Source organism: Medicago sativa, chromosome 3, assembly GCF_051527215.1.
Source record: "Medicago sativa cultivar Bolivia chromosome 3, Bolivia_mono, whole genome shotgun sequence".
In the NCBI taxonomy this organism is placed as follows: domain Eukaryota; kingdom Viridiplantae; phylum Streptophyta; class Magnoliopsida; order Fabales; family Fabaceae; genus Medicago; species Medicago sativa.
Genome location: NC_140751.1, coordinates 102,544,501 through 102,572,202, shown reverse-complemented (window position 1 = coordinate 102,572,202; position 27,702 = coordinate 102,544,501). Strand labels below are relative to the sequence as shown.

General features: G+C 31.3%; 2 protein-coding genes across 2 annotated transcripts; one reads left to right on the top strand and one right to left on the bottom strand.

The window, feature by feature from the left end:
* Nucleotides 1–7,057: 7,057 nt before the first annotated feature.
* On the top strand, nucleotides 7,058–13,185 carry TMT1 (tonoplast monosaccharide transporter1). The gene is made up of 6 exons (XM_085757242.1): nucleotides 7,058–7,237; nucleotides 7,546–7,642; nucleotides 8,300–8,860; nucleotides 10,235–11,154; nucleotides 11,737–11,924; nucleotides 12,566–13,185. Exons 2-6 carry the CDS (start codon nucleotides 7,564–7,566, stop codon nucleotides 13,008–13,010), a joined length of 2,193 nt encoding a protein of 730 aa, XP_085613368.1. The 5' UTR covers nucleotides 7,058–7,237; nucleotides 7,546–7,563; the 3' UTR covers nucleotides 13,011–13,185.
* A 2,746-nt stretch (nucleotides 13,186–15,931) lies between these two features.
* MCD1 (multiple chloroplast division site 1) lies at nucleotides 15,932–18,716 on the bottom strand. The gene is made up of 5 exons (XM_085757241.1): nucleotides 18,594–18,716; nucleotides 18,324–18,500; nucleotides 18,062–18,228; nucleotides 16,919–17,306; nucleotides 15,932–16,285 (listed from the first exon to the last, which is right to left on the bottom strand). The coding sequence occupies exons 1-5, from the start codon at nucleotides 18,636–18,638 to the stop codon at nucleotides 16,076–16,078; spliced, it is 987 nt and encodes a 328-aa protein (XP_085613367.1). The 5' UTR covers nucleotides 18,639–18,716; the 3' UTR covers nucleotides 15,932–16,075.
* Between the last annotated feature and the right edge of the window lie 8,986 nt (nucleotides 18,717–27,702).

Below are 27,702 nucleotides of genomic sequence, written 5' to 3'. Positions count from 1 at the left end.
AGATTCAACAACGTATATTAAAATGTAAAATCATACATACTGGTCACTATTATAAGCAAAAAACAACATTTTACATTTGTTCATTAAATGGTGTATGTGATCTATAATAAAGACCGTATACACAGGGACATATTTGTTCAAGGCTGGGTGTGGCTATTGCCACACCAGCCCACCCCAAACTTTTTTTTTTTTTTTTTAAATATTCAAGCTTAAATTTTATATTATATATTCAATTTAGAGATGTATTTACATATGTTGCATTGGTTTAGTTGTCAAGTGCATGTTTTCCTAACTCCGGGTTCAAGTCTTGGCTATTGTTTTTGTCGTTAAAATATGAACAATTTTTATTTTTTTAGCGTAATTTATTTTGCTAAAATGATTAGCCACACTGAGGGGCGGATTTGAACCTGGCATGGTGTGGCAAGTGCCACACCAATTTTTTTTTTACTTTTTTTATTATTAGTTTCCAAACATCTTTTATGTTTATATATGTGTCTATATTTTTACGCATATATTAATACAAGAACCTATTTTTTTTTAATGCTTACATGTGTCTATACTTTAACTTATATATTAATACGGGGATCAATTTTATTTTTAATTTATACACATGTCTATATTTTTACTCGCATTTATACATAAATAATGTTTTGTACAATCTGTTCATCTGTCTATATTTTTCTTCATATATCAATACAGAGATCTTTTTTTTTTTTTAAATTTCTAAGCAATTGCGACTTGCTTCCAAAAAAAGAGCGCAACAGGCTTAACGTCCATATGCACGGGTATTTTGCTAGAGCATTTGATCAATCTCTTGTAACGTCTTTATTAAATTTAGTATTATTTAATTATTTGACGGATTTTTTTTGCCCTACTAATATTGTGAGTCCAGATCCGCCCCTGGCCACACTGATAATTTCACCCCAGATCCGTCCCTGCGTATACATCATTAAATGGTGTATATATGAATAGTGGTGCGAATGAGAGAGAATAGTGGTGCGAACAGCACCTCATCTAACACTTAATTCAACGAAAAAAAATCATCTAACATCATTATCCGTTTACGTTTTCTAATATTGTCAAAAATATATTTTTATTTGTTAAAATTTATAAACAATCCCTTCCTCACGCACAATAAGTTGCAAAAATATATATATATATATATATATATATAAAATCTCATCTAACCAGATTGAAGTCAATTTGACAAAGTCTTTGAAAGAATTTTATAAACCAAGCTGCAAAGAGAGATAGGGCGCAAATCACGCACAATAAGTTGATTATCACGTTTTCCTTAAAAAAAAAGTTGATTATTACGTTTAGGAATAAGTACATTATTAGTGTCTCCAAAGGAGTTTGGGAACTTTACTTCGTCTAGACAATGCATGCATGTGCTATCTCTTCCTCGAGGATTCTAAAATCTGCAATGATTCTTGTTAGGATACAATTGAAAAACATTAAGACGATCGATAACTCTTTATAGAATGCATATTTAATAGACGAATATTTGATAAAGATGTCACATTAGATTTTTTTTTGGTTTCTAATTATTACATTAATTTATTTTCATATATACAATGTTTTCTATTACGAATATAACATACATATTTTTTATTGAATTAAATGCCTAAAATGTATTAATTTCTTGAAATTTTATGTGCATGGGAGTATGGAACTATTTATTTTTTTATAAACCGTGACAATGAATAGTGTAATACACATAAATACTCCCCCTGCTCCTTTTTTATTTGTTATTTTCAAAATTAAAAGCAACATTAGTTATTCATTTACGAATAGATGAAGTTTTTTTTTTTTTTTTTGAAAATGACAAGTAGATACTCCATGTATGTTTATTTGAGTAGGTGTTGACCCCTAGGCCAATAACAAATTTTCTCAATGACTTAATTAAGTCCTATAATTTTTTTCCAAGACTAAGGCTTTGTTTGGGAGTTTGGAGGGGAGGGGAGGGGAGGGTTTTGGAAAAAAGGAAGGAGCAAGTGGATAGAATACATTGGGAGGAGAGGGCTTTGGAGGTTAATTTTTTACTCATAATAAAAATCCCCCTCATTTGGGGGAACTCAAAAATTGTATTGGGGGAGGGTTTTGGGGGGTTATGGAGGGTTTATATGAATTTTTCAAATCCAATCTATGTTGTTATTATATTCTTAAAATTAAAAGTATATTAATCATAAGTATTAGTTTATCATTCTCTAAAAAAACAGTTCTTTCAAAAAATGTGAATTTTTTGTCCATTTTTCTATATATTTCCAACCCCCCAAAGCTCTCCCCTCCCTTCCCCTCCAAACTCCCAAACAAAGCCTAAAATAAATCTTCACCCTTATTGTTTTCCAACTGTGTTATTAGTGAACTCCACTAGTGGCATCTTGATATTTGTCAGCTTCGTCAAAATTAACTTATTCACCTCAAAAGAGAACCAACAATAAATATTTTGAATTAATTAATTAATAAGGATAGATTAGTAAAATGATTATTCTCTAACTTATATTTATTATAATATTTTTTAGATGGACGAGATAACAATAACCATTGTAAACTCACATACGCAGGTGGAGAAATCGGAGTTTGAACTCTGGTCCGACTTAACAAATTCAACGTATCTGGGAGTTGAACTATAACTTGTGACTATTGCATTTTTATTAACGAGACTATTGCATTTTTTTCTGTCAAGTTGTTTGCTGGATATAAGTTCACCCTTTAAGGTGAATAAATAAAAATTTCGAAGTTCAAACACCGACCGCTGTATATATAATACAATGTCCTACCAACTAAGATATACTTACAGAAACGATTATTGTATTTTTTAATATGTGTATACAAATCTTAAACAACCTTCTTTTTAAAAACAAAAAAAAAGTATGTTAATACGTTGATTTTCAATTTTTATGTTGTATTCCAAGTATCATTGGCACATTTCATTAAACTTAATCTTTTCCCTTTCTTTGGTTTTACTTTCTATTTTTCTGTCGTTGAAATTTTTGCCATTTGTTTTCTCTAATTCTTGCAATTAATGTTATTATTTATATATATATATTTGACTATTTTTTTTTACTGTCATCTATCTGACTCATACTAAAATCCCAAAAACATGTCCTTGTGAGCTTAGCTCAGTTGGTACGGACAATGTATAAAAATATACAAGGTCCGGGGTTCAAACCCCGGCCACCACAAAAAAAAATCCCAAAAACATATAAAATTCTAGTATTTATTTTTCCCCTAGTATTTTTCCAGTCAAAATAAAATATTTGTAATATTTAAAAATCTAGTATTTTCCGGATTATAAAATTCTAGTATTTTTCCCCTAGTATTTTTTCAGTCAAAATAAAATATTTGTAATATTTAAAAATCTAGTATTTTCCGGTCAAAAGAGTATATTATATTATTAATTAATTAATTTCCAATTTTCATGTTTTTTTTTTGTTTTACTTTTTTTGAAATTTTTGCCATTTTTCCTTTTTTTGAGAGGGAAATTTTTGCCATTTGTTTTCTCTAATTCTTAACGAAATTATTTTTTGTAACGCCAATTTCTTCTTTAATTTAAATTATATGTCTATTGACTAATATTATTAAAATCTCATAAACATATAAAAGTCTAGTATTTTTCCAGTCAAAAGAAAATATTTTTATTATTTAAAAATCTATTTTTCTCAGTCAAAAAAGAGTTCATTATTTATAAATACATTCATTTCAAGATTCATGTTGTAATCCAAGTATATCATCGTAACACATTTGATCAATATATATATATATATATATATATATATATATATATTGTAAAATGTGCCCTTTGTTTTCTTAATAATTCTTGCACTTAATGTTTTATTTTTTCTAACGCCAGTTTCTACTTTAATTTAAATTATTTATCTATTTGACCGATATTAAAATTTCAGAAACTTATACTCCAGTCCAATATTTTTTCCAGTCAAAAGAAACTGTGTATTGTAATATTTATAAATCTAGTATTTTCCGGTCAAAAGAAAATCCAGTAGTGGTAGTATTTTTCAACTAATAAATAATATGTTCAAAGAACGGCTATAATTGCATGCAAGAGTACAAAATTATTTTATTTAGATATTTAAAAAGAGTGAAAAATAAAGAGAGGAAAACATGTCCCTCGTATTATTATTAAAAAATATTAACAAGTGTTTCTAAAAAATTAATTAAAAAAATAAATATAGTAAAAATATCTTAGAACCAATGTAATAAAACTATTAAAAGTATAAATAAAAATATTTGTAATATGAAAATTCTTTATTTTTGTTTTCTTAACTAGTACCTTTAACTTCTTTTTTTGAAAGATAGTGTCCATGACTTTTATTTTTATTATTATTATTATTATAAGAATGCAAAAAAGCTCATTTTTATACAACCACATTGTTTTGTTTTTGTATCTATATCCATATTTTTTATATACTTTAATTGTTTTATAAATTATCCTAAAAAATAGTTATTTAAATAATACACCTCATATAAATAATGATGCAATCCCTAATATGGAAAGAAACAATTGTACACATACGCATACTTCTATTTTCCTACATTAAAAAAAAAAGGGTGGAAAGTGCTATGGTTGGACGATGGTTTGACCATTAGAAAAGGTAAAGAAAGGAAGAAAATAATCAAATCATTGCTATATTTGTATTTTGACCAACATTGACGGACTTTGATTGAGTTTAGGAACTTTGAAACAGTCAAAATTAGTTTTGTTGTTTATGAATAGAATTTACGTTGCCTCAAATGTTTGATTCTAATTTGAATTCGTGAATTTTTATTTATTTACATGACTACATTAAAATTTATCGTTTGACTTTTTTTAAGGGTGCTTTTTATTATAGAAAGAATCATGTTAACTTTGAGACCGTTTTAAAGAAAAAACTTTGAGACACATGTTAAAAAGTCAAAAACAAAACTAAATAATTATTTTTGTAATGAAAAGATAAAAGTTTAAACTTTTAAGATAAAGATTACACAATTTTTAAGATTTTATTTATATTTTTGATTTCTTAAAGACACGCGTTAACATATATGCAAAGATAAAAGTTTAAACTTTTAAGATAAAGGTTACACAATTTTAAGATCTTATTTATGTTTTTGATTTCTTAAAGACACACGTTAACATTTTTTTTTTTTGCGAATGTATTTATAGAACATAAATCATTTTACGATTACTCACTTTTAAGTACAATAGCTCATTGTTAAGGAATTATAAAATAAAATATTATCTTGAAAATTGTCTATTCTACTCTTTGAAAATTAAAAAAGTGTTATTTTAAATGCAAGGTTTTTTTTTTAGTTCTTTAATAACTAGTACCCTATAGACATCAGATAGAAAGACCTTAAAATTAATTCAAAAACAAAAAGACATTAAACTGATAATCAAAATTTAGCTCTACTTTATTTTAAATTTGAAAATGCTAACAAGTGTTTTCAGGACATTGTTCAAGCGTTTAACATTAGTAACTTCTACGTTGTAAATTATATAGTTATGATTTTTACATATGTTTAATATGTATTTTCAAAACAAACTTTTTTTTTTGTTTCTTAAACAATGCATTTAAGACACTTATTATCAAAACTTTTTTTTACTTTTCATCTTATAACCTAGGCAGCTTTAAAATAATACCATTACTAGTATTTGTTATTGGGTCTTGCTAACAAGTGTCTTAAGATCATTGTGTTCACAGAAAGAAATTATGTTTTGAAAATACAAGTCAAATACATGTTAAAGTCATAACCACATATTTTCCAATGCAAAAATTACTACTTTTAAATGCTTAAATAATCATTCAAAAAAAATGCTTAAATAATACTCCCTCCGTCCCGGAATATCTGACCTATTTACTAAAAAAAAGTGTCCCAAAATAACTGAGACATTTCAATTTTCAATACAACTTTCATCATTCCCAATACAATATAACTCTAATTAATACTACTTTCATCATTCCCAATTCAATATATTCCATTTTCCCCTTTATTTATACATTTTTTTTAATCTATGTGAAAAACCAAACTGGCTCAGATATACCGGGACGGAGGGAGTATCCTCATAACACTTGTTAACATTCTCCTTTGTTATTAAGTCTTTTTTTTTTTTTTTTTTTTTTTTTTTTTTTTAAGTTATTAAGTCTTTCTTAAATCTCACTTACCGTACATAATGATTAAAGGGAAAGGTGGCTCACGTTTCAACTATCGTGGATCACGTCGGTATTGTGCTGTGAATATCAAACTTTAATTAATTTAATAACTTTATTTAATGTGAATTAGATATACACCACATGTAATTGTAAAGATTAATTATGGAATCCATTAAGATTATAATAAATGATGAAACTTTTATTTATCAGTATACATTTTCACGATGGATTCAAATTAAAACTTTATTGTTAAATTGAAAGAGATCATTTATCATTTCATTCAAATATCGATGGTTAATTAGTTTAACTTTGAGTGTTAATTGAAGTATTAGAATAAGAGAATATTCCAAATTGTAGAGATCGATCATGTGATCTGGCCCTGGCTGTAACCATTTTTGTCCGTTAACAGCACAAACAACAAGATTCTCAATCTTCCATCTCTCACCCTCCATCCACTCCAGTTCACCCATCTATCATTACATTACACAGAAGATTCACCGCCTTTTCTTTTTTCAATTATTAATATTAATTAATGGAATATATTATTAAAACAACCATTTTTAAACTAACCTACTAGACAACAAAAAAATACATAAAAAAATGTAAATATTGACATAAAAATCAAAATAATATAGACAGTCAAAAATACATTAAAGCATTTTATAGAATTGTCCAAAAGGTCATCACAAAATAATCGTAAATATAATTTATTTCTCTTGAATTAGTGATCGTAAGAATTAAAAAAAACTGTCAAAGTCTATCATGATTATTAATAATATTATTACTTTAATTAATATTAATTATTAATAAATAAATAGTAAGATATTTTTAAAGAAAAGTTTAAAATAATAAAATAAAAGTGAAGGTGACTGAGTATTTGTTGCTTAGTATAGAACAAAGAACGTAAAAGATTAGAATATCAGAAAACAATTACGGCTGAGTGAGGAAAAGAAGTCTCGAGTTGGTCTCATCAGTCTCAGTCTCCGTCTCCGTCTCCTCCTCCAAACCAAACAAAACCTTTTCTTTCACTCTATCACTGAGTGAGTGAGCCTAACATCGATCTATCCATCTATCTATATTTTCAGGTAATTAATTTAATATTTTCATTGTTTATGAGTAACTTCCTTTCATTTCATTTTGACACCTCTATTATTATTATTATTATTATTACTATGATGATGGTTATCATGAATTTAAAGTACATAGATAGATAGATAGATACATATATTCCATCACGAGTCTCACTCTCTCAACCACCACTATTCTCTTCCTTCTTACACAATACAATACACTGTTAGTTGGACTTGGACTTGGACTATAAAACCGTTTCTTTTGTGAATTGTGTGTGATACTAATACTAATAGATAGATTTGTTGTATGCTATTGCGTGCAGCTGTAACAAACACAAAAAATGAAAGGTGCGGTTCTCGTTGCTATTGCTGCTTCCATCGGCAATTTTCTTCAAGGATGGGATAATGCTACCATTGCTGGTATATATCATTCATACTTTAATGTTTATTCTTGATTATATTAGATTAGATGCATGATAACCGATGGATGGATGGATGCAAAACTTTTCATAAAATGATTTTGATACTCATGCTTGATCCTTTAAGTTCATAACATTTATTTAATTTGCTGCTATTGTATCCACTCAATCAGATCTATCACCTGTTTGGATCAACTTATTTTAGTTTATTTACTCATATAAACACTTGTCAGATTGTTTGACTAAGCTTATCAAAATAACTTATGACATGTCGCAAATTTTTTTTTTAAACGGCAAATGTTAGTAATTAACTGTTATGTTAGTTTTCTCCTTGCCAGGACTTGAACTCTGAACCTTTAACTCCTCAACTCTTTTAATCTCTTAGCTCAAACCAGTTGACCTATCCAACCCCCCACCCCACTCGTTCATAAGTTGATTGAAGTTTATTTCTAAAACCTCTCTAAGACAGTTTATGAATACAACTTGCAGCTAATATGAAAACATTTTGACTTTATTTTATCTTTTATCAAAGAAATATCTTATACAAAATCAAATATATGATAAATGTATGGTTCAAGTTAACTAGCAAATTGTTTTGGGCAGGCATCGTATCAGATCAATTGGTTATTGGATACTCATTCTTCATGTTTTTTTGCAGGATCCATTCTGTACATTAAGAAAGACCTTGCTTTGCAAACAACTATGGAAGGACTTGTGGTGGCCATGTCCCTCATTGGAGCTACTGTCATCACAACTTGCTCTGGTCCCATATCAGATTGGCTTGGTCGAAGACCAATGATGATAATCTCATCCGTGCTATATTTCTTGGGCAGTTTGGTAATGTTGTGGTCTCCGAATGTCTATGTGTTGTGCTTAGCAAGACTGCTTGATGGATTTGGTATTGGTCTTGCTGTAACTCTTGTTCCAGTCTATATATCGGAGACTGCCCCATCTGATATAAGGGGATCCTTAAATACACTTCCCCAATTCAGTGGTTCCGGAGGCATGTTTTTATCGTATTGTATGGTTTTTGTGATGTCGTTGAGTCCATCACCTAGCTGGAGAATAATGCTCGGGGTTCTTTCAATTCCTTCGCTCTTCTATTTTCTATTGACAGTATTTTTCTTGCCCGAGTCTCCTCGGTGGCTCGTGAGTAAAGGAAAGATGCTGGAAGCTAAAAAGGTTCTCCAAAGATTACGTGGCCAGGATGATGTGTCAGGTACTGTTATATCTAAACCATAAGAAACTGCCTACTTGTGTAATGTTGGGTTCATGTTTACTTAATTTCAGACAAACGTTTAATTGTTAATTTTAAGTTATGCACTTAATTGAACTTTGACCAAACTATAGCGCCTTCAGACTTTTTGCGGACCTAAATGACCCTTGCATAGTTATTTATCTGCATCCAACCATCCTTAGTTTGCAGCTCACTGTAATCTTGGCTTTTCCTATTTCCACCCTACAAATTTAAACGCACAGATAGTGTTTCTCTTATGATGTTGTATAGAAAAGCAGTGTTGTTAAATAATCGGTATAGAGCCGCTATACCGCTATCACATATCGGGATTTAGAGCAATCACGACGAAAGCCGATACGCTATTGTGATCTTGTTACCTCTGCAATAGCGGTGGCTTTTTGCATATCTGTGATAGTGGTTATAGCTCACATAGCGGAAGTTACTGTTTTTAATACTTTCTCCCTAATGAACATTAAAACTATTATGTGAGATACACATGGCATATTTTTAATAACATTAACGATTAAACAATGCTAAATCGGTGATGAGATGGGGTCGTATATAAACCTCTCATCACTAAAACTCTTTTGCCTCTCCACTTTTTTTCTTCACTTCATGCTTTATTAGTTGTTTGAACTACTGAAATTTTTAATTTCTGTTTATGCAGCTTTTATCTGTGCGCGTCATGCTTTATTTCATGTATAATTCTTTATTTCAACTACTTTGCGGCTTCCTCTATTTGCCTTCTACGATATCCGCTATTTCTCATAGCAGATTTTTGGCGATCCGATATTTTCCACGATCCCCTATTAATAACACTGTAGGAAAGGAAACAATAACACCATTTTAGTATAAATGTGAAATAGAAAACACCATATAATCAGTTTACCTCTAAACCTCTGTTAATTGTTTGACCTATAGTTAGTCTTGCATTGTTGGCATTTCTCTATATTCAACTACTGTACTACAACGAGAGCCACCCTATTCTTTTCATAATATAATTGCATTCATTGTTTTATCTTGTCTTTTGTGATCACTGATGATTCACTAGTTTTAACTTTTTACATACAGAGAACACATGATTGTAAAATGTAATTTCATTTGAAAATAGACAGTGAACTTGTTTTACATGTTTCCGGTGTTATATGTATTGTGCTATTGACACTATATCATACCAGCTTATTATGATATGACTCTATATTGTAAAGTTGATGATTTTCCCCCTGAAACTCTGAATTATTAATAAAGGTTTAGATTGATGACCTAAGTTTTTTTTGCTCTAAATCGTAGTTCATTTCCTCACACGTGCTCTAAATCGTAATTTGTTATGATAAATTATTTTATGAATTCATACAGGCGAAATGGCATTGCTGGTTGAAGGTCTCGGAATCGGAGGGGATGCATCTATAGAAGAATACATAATAGGCCCAGCTGACGAGGTGGGTGATGGTCACGAACAAACAACAGACAAAGACAAAATCCGATTATATGGATCTCAAGCAGGCCTCTCTTGGTTAGCAAAACCTGTAACTGGACAGAGTTCTCTTGGCCTTGTGTCACGCCATGGAAGCCTTGTCATGGATCCTCTTGTGACCTTATTTGGCAGCATTCATGAGAAGCTCCCTGAGACAGGAAGCATGAGAAGCGCTTTGTTTCCGAATTTTGGAAGCATGTTCAGCACAGCTGAGCCTCATATTAAAACTGAACATTGGGATGAAGAGAGCCTACAAAGAGAAGGCGAGGACTATGTGTCAGATGGTGCTGCTGGGGACTCCGATGACGATTTGCACAGTCCTTTAATCTCACGTCAAACAACAAGCCTTGAGAAAGACTTGCCGCCTCCTCCTTCCCATGGCAGTTTGCTGAATAGCATGAGGCGCCACAGTAGTCTCATGCAAGAGTCAGGTGAGCCAGTTGGTAGTACCGGTATTGGAGGTGGTTGGCAGCTTGCATGGAAATGGTCTGGTAAAGGTGACGATGGAAAAAAGCAAGGGGAGTTTAAAAGGATTTATCTGCATGAGGAAGGAGTGGGGGTTTCTGGATCTCGACGTGGATCCATGGTATCAATTCCTGGTGAAGGTGACTTTGTCCAGGCAGCTGCCTTGGTTAGCCAACCAGCTCTTTACTCCAAGGAGCTAATTGGTGAACAACCAGTTGGGCCTGCAATGATCCACCCATCTAAGACTGCTTCAAAAGGTCCCATTTGGGAGGCTCTTCTTGAACCAGGGGTCAAGCATGCATTAATTGTTGGGATTGGAATACAACTTCTTCAGCAGGTAACTTGTCATTACTATTCATAATTATCTTTTCCGTTGGCCTTGTTTATTATAATGGTGGATAGAGGGGGATCTGGTATTCTTCGCATTCATCATTTTGTTATTTTGACCATGCTTACCTTCACTTTCTGCTGTTTTTCTTTCCTTTTTTTTTGGTGTTGGGGGAGGATGGGTTTTCTAAATTACATATAACCTTCTGCTTTGAAAGAGTATTGTGTTGTTATTAGTATTTATCATAGCACTTGAATTGGCAATTACTGATCTTGTAGCAGTGCTTGCTGCTGCCAAGTAATTTACAATGAAAATGTAGAGATTTAGTAATGATGCTCATGTTAAAATTTTCAGATATAGTAAAATATTAGCTGAAATAATTTAAACAGCATACTTAATTTGACTGGAGAATAAGATAAGTGATACATAATTCTTCTTTGCTCTTTTCTTTCAGTACGCAATGTTAGCGAAGTTTGTATAACCATAATATTCCAAGCTCAATTCACAGTGTCTTTTTCAGTTTGCCACATAAATTTAGTGTTACGTTTCTTCTACTTGATGACCAACACTTAATTCTCCCTGTTTGTGCAGTTTTCGGGGATAAATGGAGTTCTGTATTACACTCCTCAAATCCTTGAAGAGGCGGGTGTTGCAGTTCTTCTTGCAGATTTGGGCCTTAGCTCAACGTCTTCATCTTTTCTTATAAGTGCTGTCACAACCTTGTTGATGCTTCCTTCTATAGGCTTAGCCATGAGGCTTATGGATGTCACTGGAAGAAGGTGTGTTCTCTATTTATTTATTTTTAGATCAAATATTTGTCGAAATCTTCTTTTGCTAACATTTAGTGGAAAAAACCTTCTTTAGAATAAACCATCAATTTAATCTATAAACTATCACTCTCTCTCCAACTTAGCCCCTAAAGTGTATAAATGTAATAAGTAGTCTCTAGCGCATTTGAAATCCGTCAATTTCGTCCCTTCTATTAAGATGTTAAGGACTAAATTGATATGATTTTCATATATTTTAGGGACTAATATAATTTTTAAAATATAATATATATAAAAAAAAGTTTTTATTTATATAGTTTAGGGACTATCATAGTTGACGAATTAAATTGATGGTTTATTATTATAAATATTCCCATGATTGATACCTCATTAATATGAAATAGAATCTTCACTGTCAAAAAAAAAAAATGAAATAGAATCTTCATCGATATGTATACAACACATCCTATTGGGTGTTATGCTATCATAATCTTTTTCATAACTGAATGGTAGAATTCTTATATGCTGGGTAAAGCCATCTATTGATACACTTGTCAGTACATCAAGCTTAATTTAACGAAATCAATTTTACAAAAATAATTTAATTCAGAAACACATTTGTAAAATGCTAACTCAATCTGTGTCATTTGCAGGCAGTTACTACTTGTCACAATTCCGGTGCTGATAGTGTCACTAGTTATATTGGTCCTTGGAAGCGTAATAGATTTTGGCAGCGTTGTCCATGCAGCAATCTCAACTGTATGCGTTGTGGTTTATTTTTGCTTCTTTGTCATGGGTTATGGACCAATTCCAAACATCCTTTGCTCGGAGATATTTCCTACTAGAGTGCGTGGGCTTTGCATTGCTATCTGTGCGTTAGTGTTCTGGATTGGAGACATCATTGTCACCTACTCGCTTCCTGTGATGCTCAGTTCTTTAGGACTGGCCGGTGTCTTCGGAGTTTATGCTGTTGTGTGTTGCATCTCCTGGGTATTTGTGTATCTGAAGGTTCCAGAAACAAAAGGCATGCCCCTTGAAGTCATCACTGAATTCTTCTCTGTTGGTTCAAAGCAGTCTGCAGCTGCCAAGAACGAGTGACAGAAATTGTTATATACATGTGTGACTTTAGTTGCCAAAGCAACCATCTCTCTTTTATAGATTTTGCTTGTCATAAGGTTATCTTAAGGAGGACATCTTCTAGCTGAAATATTATTCTTTCATATAAAATTTTGAATATCAAAATTGGAAATATCCTTCTGGATTTTCGCCTGAATGTGCATGTCTAAAGCCTTTGATGCGCAGTTTAATGAGTTTTCCTAGTTTTCCGTAGAGTTGGAGTGCCGTATAGTACAAGACTTCAGAAATCCCAGAAATGAGTTTTCCTCATGAAACTAATATTCTTTTTCGTTGATGTGGTAAGGAGAATTTTGGGCTGATAGTTTGTTATAACAAATTTTTTTTTTTTAAAAAAAAGTTTCAAATGAAAAATTGGTTTGATTAGCTTTTCCTAAAATGTCATACTAAGTATTTCATCATTTTGTTTACTTTCTTTGGATGATGAAATTTCAAAAAATCTTTAAAATAAGAAGCTATTTCCAATAGTTTCTCATAAAAATCATTTTTGAGAGATATCAATTTGAAAAAATGTGATTTTTATTATTTAAAATCTCTACAATGAATATTAAGTTAGTGAATGTCAAATTATCTTTTAATAACTTCTACTATTTTGTAAATTTCCAAAAAAAAAGAACATTTTTAATAATACAATGGAAAAATCATTTTTCTTTCTTTGTTTAAAAATCTACAACTACACTTATGTAATTAACTATCAATTTGAACTTATTGATTAAATAAGGGAGAAATTTTTTCCAACCAAGTCACTGTGAATATTCCATATAAGTGTAGTTTTTTTTTTTTTTTTTTGCTGTATAGACATGTACTTTCGGGCAAATGTAGTATTTTTGTGTCATCTGCATGTATACTTTCAGAGAAATACGTGTGGTTGTATAGAAATGTGAGGGTGGATAAAGTTGCTCCCTTAAATAAAATCCTTCTTTTTGAATTCAAGGATTAAATTCTTGACAATTAACATGGTAAAATCTGATTTATATTTGACTTTCTTTCATTATCATAATCAAACACAAACTATTGTTGGGTTCAACTGTAATGTGGCCTCTGATATAAGTAATACGCATTAGTATTTGTTTAGTGGCCACTGGGAACTAGCCAGTCACACTGCCCAGAGGCGGCATATACCTTTTCAAAAGAAAATGGTGGCTGGCGGCTACTTCCTCTAATGACAACCTCAATTCTAATGTTTATTTTTTCCTTTACTTTTGCTTTCCTTTTCTTTTTTGTCAACTTTTTTATTTTCTTATAAACGTCTTTGCCTATCAAAGGGATAATAACCACTTCTTTACACTAATTCTTGTCTGCTTGCACTTATAGGATAATAATAATTCCGTGTCAAGAAAGTGCAACTTTACTTCCACTTATAATAATTTATCCAACCTTCCCAAGTTTTAGGTATTCACATAACCTAATTTGTGTAATTTTGAATGGCCGGCTTCTAGGAAACTTCTCATGTGATAGCGACAAGCAAAAGTTTAGAGTAGTCCTACTTGTATTCGTGATTTGATATAATGATCAAATTGATAATGACCAAATTGATGTGGGTTCGTTCGATAAAAGAAATAAGATAAACTAATATTGATGTTTAAAATTAATTTATATTTTTTTTGGTTGAATCAAAATCAATCAAGCTATTGTATCAATTGTAAGAACTTAGATGATTCTAAGTTTCTATTAGAAGTTTGTAATATTATTTGTACTCATGATTGATGCAATGACCAAATTGATGCCGGTTCGATAAAAAATAAATTCAATGACGGTTCGATAAAAAATAAATTCAATGACCAAATTGATGTCGGTTCGATAAAAAATAAGAAAAACTAATATCGATGCTCAAATTTGATTTATATTCAAATTTATTTGTTTTTGTTGAATAATGTCAATCAAGTTACCGTATCAATTGTAAGAACCTAGATGGTTCTAAGTTTATATTTAAAGTAACGACATCAATCGTCATTAAATTTTGAATGAATTTTAAGCAATCAGTCATTAGACCACATAAAACACTTTTTCATCATAACAATGACCTCTAAATGTTACGAGAAATTATATTTGTATAACTATTTTATAATTTTTTTCTATAACTCTCATCATACTCTCTAATTGTGTTTTGAGCAATGCTAAATCCCACGAAGGGATTTCTATGGAAAACACGAAATTGGAGTATTCCATATCAATCTCTTTCTTTTTTTTAAAGCAAAAAAATAAATAAATTAGTGTTTGGCGGAAAACATGGGTGGGTTTTGTGATATTCTTGGTTTTCGTTGATTAACCTCTCGTGGGAACAAGCATATTTTTGTGTTTTTACTCTTTCTCTATTGTTTTTGTTCCAAAAAAAAATCATGGTAAAAAAAATTATCACAAATTTTGTATCAATATCATTAGTTAAATTGTACCAACTGCAACCGAAGCTTCTAAAAGCCAAAAATGTGAAGGCATATTTTTTGTTTTTTATTTTTGACAGAAGTGGGAAGGCATGTTAGTGACAAATATATTTTATCATTTCAAATTGAATTCCTGGTGACTCCTTTCCGGAAAGTGGTGATATCTTAATGGTTTTTTTTTTTTTTATAAAGGGTCATATCAAAGTCGAGCAATCAAGCTAATATCGCTTTTGCATAAAACATTGAGGGTACACCTTTGATCACATTATTTAATATTAGAAAATTATTTATATACATCAAAATTGTGATATCAAAAACAGTAGTAGTAGTCGTCTTCTGTTTTTTTATTTGTATTTTTAAAACGTGTAAGTTGTAGAAAATATAAATAAAAAAGAGAGAAACACTAATGTACAATGTCTATTTTCATGGAGATTGCATTTGGAATAAGTTAGTCTCGTAGCACGAAGTGGGAAACTCCTAATGAAATCTGGGTAACAGCGTTACTTGCAAAGCAGCAGCAATAAAATTATATTTACAGTCCTTGGCTATACAAATAGACAGTTCCAATGCTCACCGATAATAGTACAAAATTTTTAGCAAATTGAAATATATATTTATACCGAAATTTATAGCCTGCCTAAAAAAAAATTAAAGTTTAAGATTCTGATCTTCTCCAGATGATGATGCACTTCCAAAGTTATTCGGCCTGCTGTCTAATTTTGAGGAGAGGGGATCTTTCACCTGATTGTTTAAAGAGCTCTTCTCTGCATGATCATTTAATCTGCCATGGGAGTCGAATGGTCTCTCAAATTCTTTAGCATTGATAGGATTTATCACAACTTTATTGAGTTCCTCTTCCTGCAGAATAAATAATACAAAAGGTGAGTGGTAAAAGTAGTCATCCAATTTCTTGATATTCTTGATTAAATTTAAATTGGATTTATGATATAGTAAGAGAGTAAAAACCTTCTGCCAATAAAAAAAGAGGGTAAAAATCTATGAAGCACATACTTCTACATGAGGTGTAAGAGTGTTGGACATGTTTCTGATACCAAAATGTATCCATACACTCTTCATTAGGGGTCCATTAATTTTTTTTATTCAGACATTACTTGGACACTGCTATTACTCAAATATGACTTGACACTTGAAGAATACAAGACTTTTAAAAGAAAAAAAGCATTTTGTTTTAAATAACTTCCAAAAATGTCAAGATAAGTCCACAAGTGTCTCAATGTCAAGCATTTTGTTTTAAATCACTTGTGTTGATGCGTGTGGCCATGTTATGTCTAATGTTTTGTATTTTGTTTCGTACAAGTTGAATCAATGTTGAATTTTGAAAACAAGAACTCAGTGAGTGTCAGCTTGAAAGCCAAAAGCCAAACCCCCAAATCCTTAGCAACTAGGATAAAGACATGGCATTTGCACAACAACCTCTAAAACCGCATCAAACATAGGACTGTTGAAATTCCTTATTCTGCTAAGACTTACATTTTGTAGGGCTTCAAGCTTTCTCTGCAGGGCCTCATGCTCAGCTTGAATACGGAAAGGAACTCCATGCTTTTGACTAACATTTTTGTGTGCAAAGTCCTCACCGATATCTGTAGAGGTGGTTGCAAAGGGATGATTCGCAGGAATCCACCTGATTGTATCGGGATCAACATCTGGAGGAACTGAGTCTCCTTCCTTAAGGAAAACTGTGGGACGCTTCCACTGATACGCACGTGATCTCCTTCTCTGGTGAACCGCCTGTTCCTCTTGAGTAAGTGTGACAGGGGCTAACCGGTAAACCTTTCCACACATCTCTACACTTGATTTGCTTTTGCTAACCTTGACCAAGGGATTATCGAATGGATCTTCATATTTAAGATTCCTTGATCTGAAAAACATGCACACAAAGATGTAGAAAGACAACAATGTAATAACGGGAAGCTAAATCTCAATAGGCAAACTCACTACCTAGTAGTAATATATATTATTATCTTTCTAAATTCATGTATATTTCTTTGGTAAAAGAGAGTTTAATGTTGTGTTTGATTCTGTAGTGAAGAAAAATGATTTGAATAAAGTAATTTTTGTTAAAAATGAGTTGAATTTGAAGTAATTCATATTTAAATATACCTACGTAAGAGTGAGTTGAACGATAAATCTGACACTAAAAATCACATTTGAAGACAAAAGTTCAAAATCTCAACTACAATTTTATAATCCAAATCTAAGGAAAAATCAATTCTATTTGAAAATACATCAAGATGAATCATATGCATCTAAAATTTTAAGCACCAAAAATCACTTTTGCCTTTTAAAAAGTGAAGCCAAACATCCACCAGGGGAATCGGGTAAAAGTGGGTCACCAGGGATAAGGTTAGCCTCACGACTCAAACAGCACTAACTACATATTTTGATTGCTGTTTAGTCTGGCAAAATTGTGGTGTTACCATAATTTTGTTCAAGCTCTAAAGTGTGGCTTTTGCTAAATCCAAACATACGCGCACACACACACACACACTGATATTCTGTTCTGCCACACTAACGGTTAATCTAAATATTCAATTATCTAAATTGACTTATCTAGGCATTGGGCAGATAGATAATAGATAACAATAAGAAAATGTTGAATAAAATCATACATACATGCCTCTTCTATCCGATCTCAATTGACCGCGTCTAACAAGATCAGCTACGGAACCAGGACGTTCTTTTTTCCTGGAAAATTTGGAAAGAGCCCTCAAAGAAGCAACCAAAATTACAACAGCAACACAGACCCAAATCGGTAAATTGCTCCCAATGTTTCGATTAGTCTACAAAATCCATATCAAATACCATAAAAACCCAAAACCCTAATCTGAATTAAAATAAGAAATTAAGAAAATTAAAGGGTGAAATGAAAGCCTACCAGAAATTGCGGCATTGGGATGGAAATAGAAGTAAGAAGTTGATGATGAAATTTGGAAATGGAAGTGATGCATTGTTGTTTGAATTGTTGGGTTGAAATTCCATTTGTGATAAGGAAGCGATGTCTTCTTCTTCTGCTGGTGCTACTACTGCTACCGATGAAAAAGGGGCAAAAAGGCTACATTTTTTTTTGAAGTTTGAGAGTTAAAAATTAAGAATGATTGTGTGAAATTGAAACCTAATTGAAGAGAGTGAGTAGATAGATACTTACGCGAACAGAAAGCGAGTGAAAGTGAAGTGTCCAAATTGACGCCATGATTTGCTATTGCTATTTGCTCACAACTCAATCCATTTCCATTGCTCCCTCTTCCAAACACTTTTTTATTTTTCTGGTACAAATCCTTTCAATCACTTTTATTTTATTTAAGTCTACATACTTTTATGAGTTTAAACATAACTCAATTGTTATAAGATGAATTTTTAACTAGGGGTGTTCGCGGTTCGGTTTGGATCGGTTTTGAGGTAAAAAATCAACCGATCCAAAATAAAAATCATGTGCGGTTCGGTTCGGTTTGGATGATTATGTTAAAAAAATCCGAACCGATCCGATCCAAATATATGCGGTTTAATTTGGATCGGTTTTTGGATATCCAAAGTGTAACATGTAATTTTTTTTATTATATTAATATTACTCATACACCGTAAAATAATATGTTTGATACAAAATATGACACAAATTTATTAAAAAAGTTAACATTACAAAATGAAAATGATTGATTATATTTGAAATAGATGAAGTGGTAATAATATAGATTAAATTAATGCAATATATAAGATTAAATACCAATAAGAAATATATTAATGCAATATATAATACTAATAAAATAATAAATAAGTATAAAAATTTACTTTTGCGGTTCGGTTTGGTTCGGTTCGGTTTTGAAAAAGTAATCCGAAATCCGATCCGATCATAGCGGTTTTTCCGAAACAACATCCAAACACATCCAAAAATATTCGGTTTTTTGCGGTTTTCGGTTTTTTTGGATCGGTTTGCGGTTTTATTTTGGATCGGTTTGGATTTGAACACCCCTATTTTTAACCGTTAGGTTATTTGATAAAAAAAAAAAAAAAAACATCAATGCATTGCTTTTTTATGGGTATAATATTAATTCGCTAAAAAAAATGGATATAATATTAATTTTAATTCTATTTTTTTTAATTTGTTGTCTTTTTAATTAATTCTTTTTGACTATGCAAGTTGAGAAAAACTATTAATATTTACTCTGATCACCAATAATATTCCCTGGTCAGGTGTTGCCAAATTCAACAAAGAAAGAGTTTTTAGTGTTTGGTTCTTTTGAGTTCGAAACCATAATATACTCATATTGTTGAATAAAATTACCAAAATTATTGTCAATTATAAGTCTTGGTCGCCAACACATAAGGTAAGAGCAGAACATCTCACATGATGGAGCAATTTTGGAGGACTATTTTATTAGTGGATATGTTCTTGTATATGTCATGGATAGAGATTCCTCATCAAGTTCATAGAATTATAGATCAAAGTAGTTGACATGCTAAATATGAAATCGATGGTTACTGAGATCTCGCGGCCGTGGCAGAATTGAAGGCCTTTGGTCTATGCACAGCATGTCTTGGTAACCGGAAGATATACACTTAAAAAATGCCGATCGATCACCTAACGTGTAGGGCTACGCTTACTCACATTCAAGACCAAGTTAAATGCAATTGAATGTGAGTTGTAAAAAAAATGTTAATTCATAACAAAGAGCAATAAAAACATAGCAACAAATATTATAATAGCAAGATAATTGCAGGCAAGAGAAAGAAAGATTGTAAGAAGAAGTAACGAAATGAATGATAATTAGGGGTGGCAAAATGGGCCCGGTCCGTCGGGCCAGCCCGTTTAACCCGCCATTTTAGGCGGGCTGAGGTGAGATTTTGAGCCCATCTCTCTAGTTGGTCCGCCCCTGTTAAGCCCGCTGAAAAAGCGGGTCAAAGCGGGGTGGGGGCGGGCTGGCCCACGGGCTTATTAAACATTCCTTTTTTACTATTAGTGATCGAATTTTTAATTTACACACCTCATAAACAATTGGGCCAATGATACTAACCCAACCTCAAATTGTCCCACTCTCTCTGATAGTGATAAGTGATAGCTGATTCACCACTAGTCCACTACCTCTAGAAAAAAAACGGATTCACCACTGCATTATATTGAGACTTATTTCATGTTTTTGGATTTATTTTGTAATTTGTTTTATGTTGAATGTATGGTGGATTTATTTTGAGATTTGTTTAATGTTAGAGTCTTTATATTGAATTTATTGTTTTTATAATAACATTGTATTTGTTAATAACAATCGACAAAAAATTATTTAAAAAAATAGACGGGCCAGCCCGCTAGTCCGCCTTTAGGCAGGGCGGGGTGTAAGTTTGAGTCCACCCCCTCAAGTTGGCCTGCCCCGCCCCAACCCGTTTTTGTTGGGCAAATAGCGGGCTGGGCCTAAATGGGGCAGGTTGGCCCGTATTGCCATCCCTACTTCTACCGACACTTTTTCTGCACACCATTTACAGATATGCCCTTTGTATTTTGAGAAGTGTTGACAGCACTCCTGTTGAACTTCATCTGAGATTTGGCTAAGAGCATTCTCAAATCTTGAGAATAGTTCTTCATAATGGAGTGTTTACTTGAGGTGTTCCTCTGAAACCTTTTTCTTTGAATCACAAACCATGAGACAAGTTTATGTAGTGTAGAGGACCTTATAATTAACAATGGTAGAACCATATCTAATAAGGTTATCATAAAAACGTTTCATTTGGTAAATGAACGAATCTATTGTCCATCCAATACTTTCTGAATTTGGAGGTAGATAAGTTTTATTTGAAATTCCTATTTTGATGACTGTTCTTGGTCTTACAACCATAAAATTATTTTCTTCAAAAAACTATGGATAGGTTTGTTCGAACTGGAGATATATTTCTCTTCCTTTAGCAAGGAAGTCATTAAATCTCTTTGCTGTATCACCAATCTCTTTTGGAAGATCAGCGAGTTCTTGGAATCTACGACCTTCTCCTTCTTCAAGATACACGGTCTTAAGCATTCCATAGTCATAAAATTCTTTAATCAATTCCTTGGATATTCCTGGAACCGTATTAGCTTTTACCCCATGTGTGGTATTGACTGGGTAAAAACATTCAAGTGCTAACTCTTCTTTAAAGTTTGCTAGCCATCTCCATTTTCCCATGAAATCATCAAGGGTTTTTGGCTTATTTTTTTCTTTCTGGAGATTTATTATGGATCCCACTGAGATCTTTTTCTTTGACTCCATTTTTGATGGTTGGCCAATTTCTTTAGCAATAGTCATTTCTTTATAGGAAGCCTTGTAAGCTTTTTTTGCTTCCTCAATTGTTGGGTAAGATTTTTGTCTGACATTTTTGCCATTAATGTGAAGGCTTGCAATTGCCCAATTGTTGTAGATACCCTTCATTGGACCATCAAAGATGACATACACCTTCTTTGTTGGTTGTAGATCTACAACATCGCTTTTTTGGTCTGTACCATTTTTTGGCTCATCGTCTTCTTGTTCAATTTTGTCAGCCCATGACTTTTTTATATCTTCTTCTGGCATGGAACCTGCTGAAGATGTTGATGAAAAACTTTGTTGTTCATTCAAAGTCTTTTTTGTTGGTTCTTCTTTTGTTGTTGAAGTTTCAACATTTATGATCTTGGTTAGACTTTCAATCATTTTAATCATCTCCCCCCTCTCTGAAGAGAGTTGTTTTAGCTTTTGGCTATGGATTTCAATCTGTTCATCCTTTTGCTTTAAGCTGTTGTGGAGAACTTTTAGAGCTTGCTCCATTCTCTTGTCAGAGTATCTGCAAAACAATTGTTTTCTGATTTTATTAGTTGAATATAAGGATATAATTGTTGGATGCGCATTTGCCATCTAACAAGTCTTCCTTGTTTATGATCAACTTTTAAATTGTAGCGCCAAAATCCGCTAGCATAAGTTGAACCAGTTCTTAGTAAAAATCTTGATGGAATTAAATCCATTCTCCATTTTTCTAAAACATTTAAACAAGAAAGAGTTTCTTTCTCATTGATATGATATTTTGTTTCAGCATCTTTAAAAGAACCTGAAACATACTTGCATAAAACAAGATCTTTATCCTTGATTCGGATGTTATTACTTGAATAATCAAGTTTTGTATCAGTTGAAACTGATGTTTTATCTGATCGCCAATTAGGGATATCTAATTTTAACTGTGGGGTTGCGCCCACAATGGTATAGGATTGTTGTGGGGTTTCATCCTCAACATATCCATTGAGATTTAATCCCAATTTTTGTTTACCATTAGGAAGAGCTCTCATAACTCCAGCCCAAGTAAACTGATTTGCATCAACATTTACAACCAAAAAATCATTTTCTGTTGGGTTGTATAGTTGTGGTAAAACTTTTAGTTTTTCTTTTAAAGATTTTACAGCCTCAGTATCTTTTTGTGTCCATGACCATGACACTTTTTCAGATATCTTCTTCTGTAAAAAAATTCTATCATTTGCTAAATCTTGAAGAAATCCTTCATTAGCAATATAATTTAAACATCCCAAGAATCTTTGAATTTGTTTTCTATCCACTAATTGGTCAGGAAAAAGTAGAATTTTTTCTTGAACATGTGGTGATAAATCGAGTTTCCCTCCTTCTCCTATGATAAGACCAAGGAATTCGATTTCTTGTTTCAAAAGTACTGACTTTTTTCTGGATAGAACAATACCTCTTTCTTTTATTCTGTTTAAAACAGTTGTAACATCTTTGATATGTTGTTCTTTACTTCCTTTAGTAAAAATAAGAATATCATCAATGTATACAAAACAAATATGATCAAGACCTTTAAGAGTATTGTTCATAAATCTTTGATATATCGATGGTGCTTGTTTTAAACCAAATGGTAAAACATTCCATTCAAAATGTCCTTCTGGACAACTGAAAGCTGTTAAAGGTTTTGTTTCTTCTGATAACCTTAACTGCCAGTACCCAGATTTTGCATCTAAAGATGAAAACCAATTACATCCTCTTTTTATCTCATTGTGTTTTCTGACATAAAAAGTCGGCGCTGAATGTGGACTAATAGAAGCACTTATTAGACCTTTTTCTAATAATTCTGCTATTTCTTTTTTAAATTCTTCCTTATCTTCTCCTGAGTAAGGAATTTTGTACAGAACTTTGACTTCATTTTTAGGATCTTCAAGTTTTATAACAACTAAATCCTGTATTTTATTTACTATAGAGTCTAATGGATTTTCAGAACAAACTTGATCTAGATGATATCATATGTTTTGTTCAGTAGTTAAGTAAAACTTTCTTTTATCCCACATACATCTAAGTACATTGAGATTTTCTGAAATTGCTTTTAAAATCTCATTTTTTGTTACAATGTTTGTTGTAACAAATTCACTTTCTTCTGGGTCATTTACATTAAACCATTTTAATGTTATAGTATCAAGTTCTTGAATAAAAGGACTATATAACTTTAAAAAGTTATTTCCTACTATCAAGTCTATCCCAGAATCATGTTCATAGATTGATCTTACATAAAAATATTTAAGTTCAATTTTTATAAAAACATGTTTTAGAACAAACCAAATTTGGTGTTTTTTCTTATCAGCAAAGATAATTTCTTTTGATTTTTGTAGTCTAATCCATCCTTCATTTGCTATGGATCTCCTTCCAAAACATAGAGTGGCACCCGTATCAATGTAACCCATAATTTTCTTTTTATTCAGTGTTACCTGGATAAATGTTGCATTAGGGTTTCCATTTTTTAAAATTTTCCTACTCATTCTTCAATTTCTTCTTCAGTAGTATATTCAAAAATACTACTTTCATCAGAATCTATATCTGATTCTATTGGTTCGAAACCTACTTCCCAAATTAATTTCAAGGTTTCTTTTTTAGAACCTTTCTTTTTAGGACATTCATTTGCATAATGTCCTTCTTCATTACACAACCAACATGTGCATGTTTTCTTCCCTTTAGGACATGAATTCTTTTTAGGATATTTTTTATTTCTTCTAAAATATTTTTGTTTATTGAATTTCTTTGGAAATTTCTTTTTTCTTTTATATTCAGAACGATCTATTTTCCTAAAGACTTTTTTCTTTTTCTTTCTTCTAGGTTTACTACAACCGTAGTTTCCTACTTTGTCTCGAATTCTTTCACAGCAAACGTTTATTTTTGCTTCTTTTTTAGCAGTTTTTTCCATGCATTTTTCGGATATCCATTTCCTTAATGCAGTTATCCTTGTTCCTAGAGTATCGTCTAATCCTACGATCACTTCTAAGTGTTCTTGGATTACTTTTTCCATTATTGTTCCTACAGATGATGGAAGTTTATTATAGAATAATCCTAAAAGGTTATATTGTAGTCTCTTCTGTGGAGATATTGCATAATAATATTTGCTAAACTCACATATAAATGGTTCAACATAACACATATCACAAATTCTTAGATTAAGGATTCTATGAATGTTTGTGTTTTCTAGGTCTGATTCTGCTTCTGGCGCATCAAAACCTACAAATTCTTTTTTCAAAATTGAATAGACATGATTTATTACTTCTTCAGTTGTTGATGGAAGTTCTGAGTCTGATTTCTCAGACATGAAACTCCAAGCATTTCCTATCGTTTTTGTTTTTAAATAGTTAAAAATATTTTTGGACTTAGTTTTCCTAGTGTAGGGTCTAATTGGATTGTTACCATGTGATCATGATACCAACTTCTTAACTCTTTTTTAGTGTCCTCGCTACAGTCAATGTTTAAAACATTATCTTCTTTGTGGCGATTTATTGTAGGTATATATTTAGATGGTATTTGTTTAAATTTTCTATCATTCATTTTGTATTGAATGATTTGTTGATCGATAAACTCTTCTCCACCCTCTCGACGTCCTCTTTTACGTCCTTGTTCTGATGATTCTGGTTGTTCATCAGTTTTCACAAGTCCTACTTGTGGATTTTCATCAAAACTTTCAAATGAACTGTCTGAATCGAAATTGTAGACGAATTTATTTCCATCTTCTAGTTCTTCGATATTTTTATTCTTTTCACTAATGTCTAAAGTAGCCCATTAATGTTTGTAACTCATTTAGCTGGTTAGCTATTTCTTCTTCTGTTTCGTCCATATTAGGGTAATGGCGCGAAAAAGTTAATTTCTTTCTCTGATTTTTCAATTTTTTCTGGAATTTCTATCATATCTCCCCCTTCTTTTTTGACAAAAGTTTGTAATTCTTCTAGGGTTAAACATTTGTCTCTTATAGGTAATAGTTTCAATAGATCAATTAAATCATCTATTTTTAGACAAATTTTTTCATCTATTAATTTTTGATTTTCTTCTAGATTAGATAATTTTTCTTCAAGTTTTTCTTTGAACTCGTTTTCTAGTAGAACTTCTACTATTCTATCTAACTGTTTCTGAAGTGCTGTTAGATTCTCAAAAATATCTTGTATTTTTTCACTTACACCTTTATTAGCCATGTATAAACTTTTGTATTTTAAGGCTTAAAAGATTTGCAAAGTTTTCATACTTTCAGTATGTAGAATCATCATTTTCAATTATCAGAAACCAATATGCTGTTTCTTTTAACCAATTAATTTGGTTTCTCATTCTAATTATATTATCATAATTAGGTTTTAATATGAATGGCTGAGGTATTATTTTTCCAAATGGATTTATAAGCCCATCCATTATTTATCTAGCTATTTTTTTTAAGTTTTTTCTTAACGAATCAGCTAATTCTATATTTTCTTTAAAGAGAAAATAATCAAAATCTTCTCTCAGGTAGTACCGAGCTGTTTCTTCGCACCACTTAATTTGTGCTTTTACTTGAGTAATATCTTGATAATTTGGATCTAAAATGAATGGTAGTAAAATCATTTTTCCTTTTGGATTTATTTTATATATCCTTAACCTTCTAAGTCGTTTTTTGTGAAAACTGGTTTTAAAGGTTTTTGACATGTGTCAAATTTTTGTTTGTTGTGCCCAACAATGATGTGTTGTGTCTGTGTGCAAGAAAGAATTTCTCTTGTTTGTTTTTCTTTTTAGCTGGAAGGAAAGTGACATGTGACCTACTCTGTAAGTCCTTTCCTCCTATAAATAAGAGCCTCGATGCTCACTTGTAAGATACAACTAAAATCAATGAAGTAAGTACCTTTAGTTTGTGAAAAACATTGTGGGAAAGGGCTTCGCAGGATTTGAGGTTGTCATAACCAAATCAAAAGATTTTAAATTTTCAATATCAATAATCGAAAGATTATTTCAAATCCAAAGGATCGAAAGATCAAAATCATCAAAGATTCAAGACAAAGTCAGGTATGATTTTAAATATTTTAGATAATTTAAATATTTTATAATTTTTACATTTCATAATGGAATATAGTATGATAAAAGAAAATTCATCTGGTTTTATGGCAGATGTATTAATAGATCATATAGAGAAGGTAGATTTTACCTTAAAACCAGAAGAAAATTTCAAGCAGAAAAATATTTTTTCTTTAATAAAAGAAAAATTATCTAGAGAAAATATTCTAAAATATGGAATGATGATAGGAGAAGTCCCTATACCAATGGAATCAACAGATGGATCTGTTGTAATATCCATAATAGACGAAGAACAAATTAATAATAGATTAAAACATCTATCGTTAGAAAAAAGACAGAAGATAGGCTATATTCATATATCAACTATCCCAATAATCATAAAAAGTACTTTTATGAAAGGAGTAAATTCAGAACTAGAACTTCTTATAGAAGATGCTAGAATGAATAAAAAACATTCACTAATAGCCGAAGGTGAAGGAAACTTAATAGGTGGAAAAATAAAATTTGATATAAATTTACAAATGGGCTTGAGTCTTAATGATATAGATCTAGACAGATCTTTAGTAATCCATTATAAACTCAAAGATCAAGATCTTATGAGACCAGGAAACCATCCTTTTAGTATAAGTTATAAGATGAATTATGCACTAAGTAACTCTCATTATAGTGTAGAATTTAGTGGAAAAGAGAAAATACAAATAGATGAACTATTTGCACCATTAGTAAAATTAGAATCGCCAATTCTAAAACCACTAAAAAGATCAAAGTCTATTATGACTATAGAAAGAACACCTCTTCTAAAACAAGAAGAAAGTACTAGTGAACCAAAGTTTCTACCAGCAAGAACTTCATTAGATAGTAATGAAAAAAGAAAACTTAATAAAGCTTTATCAGAAATAAAAACTGAACTTTTAGGCATTAATAGAAAATTATAATGCCAGGAATAACAATAAAAAATGAATTAAGATTATTCAGAATAAAACTAGA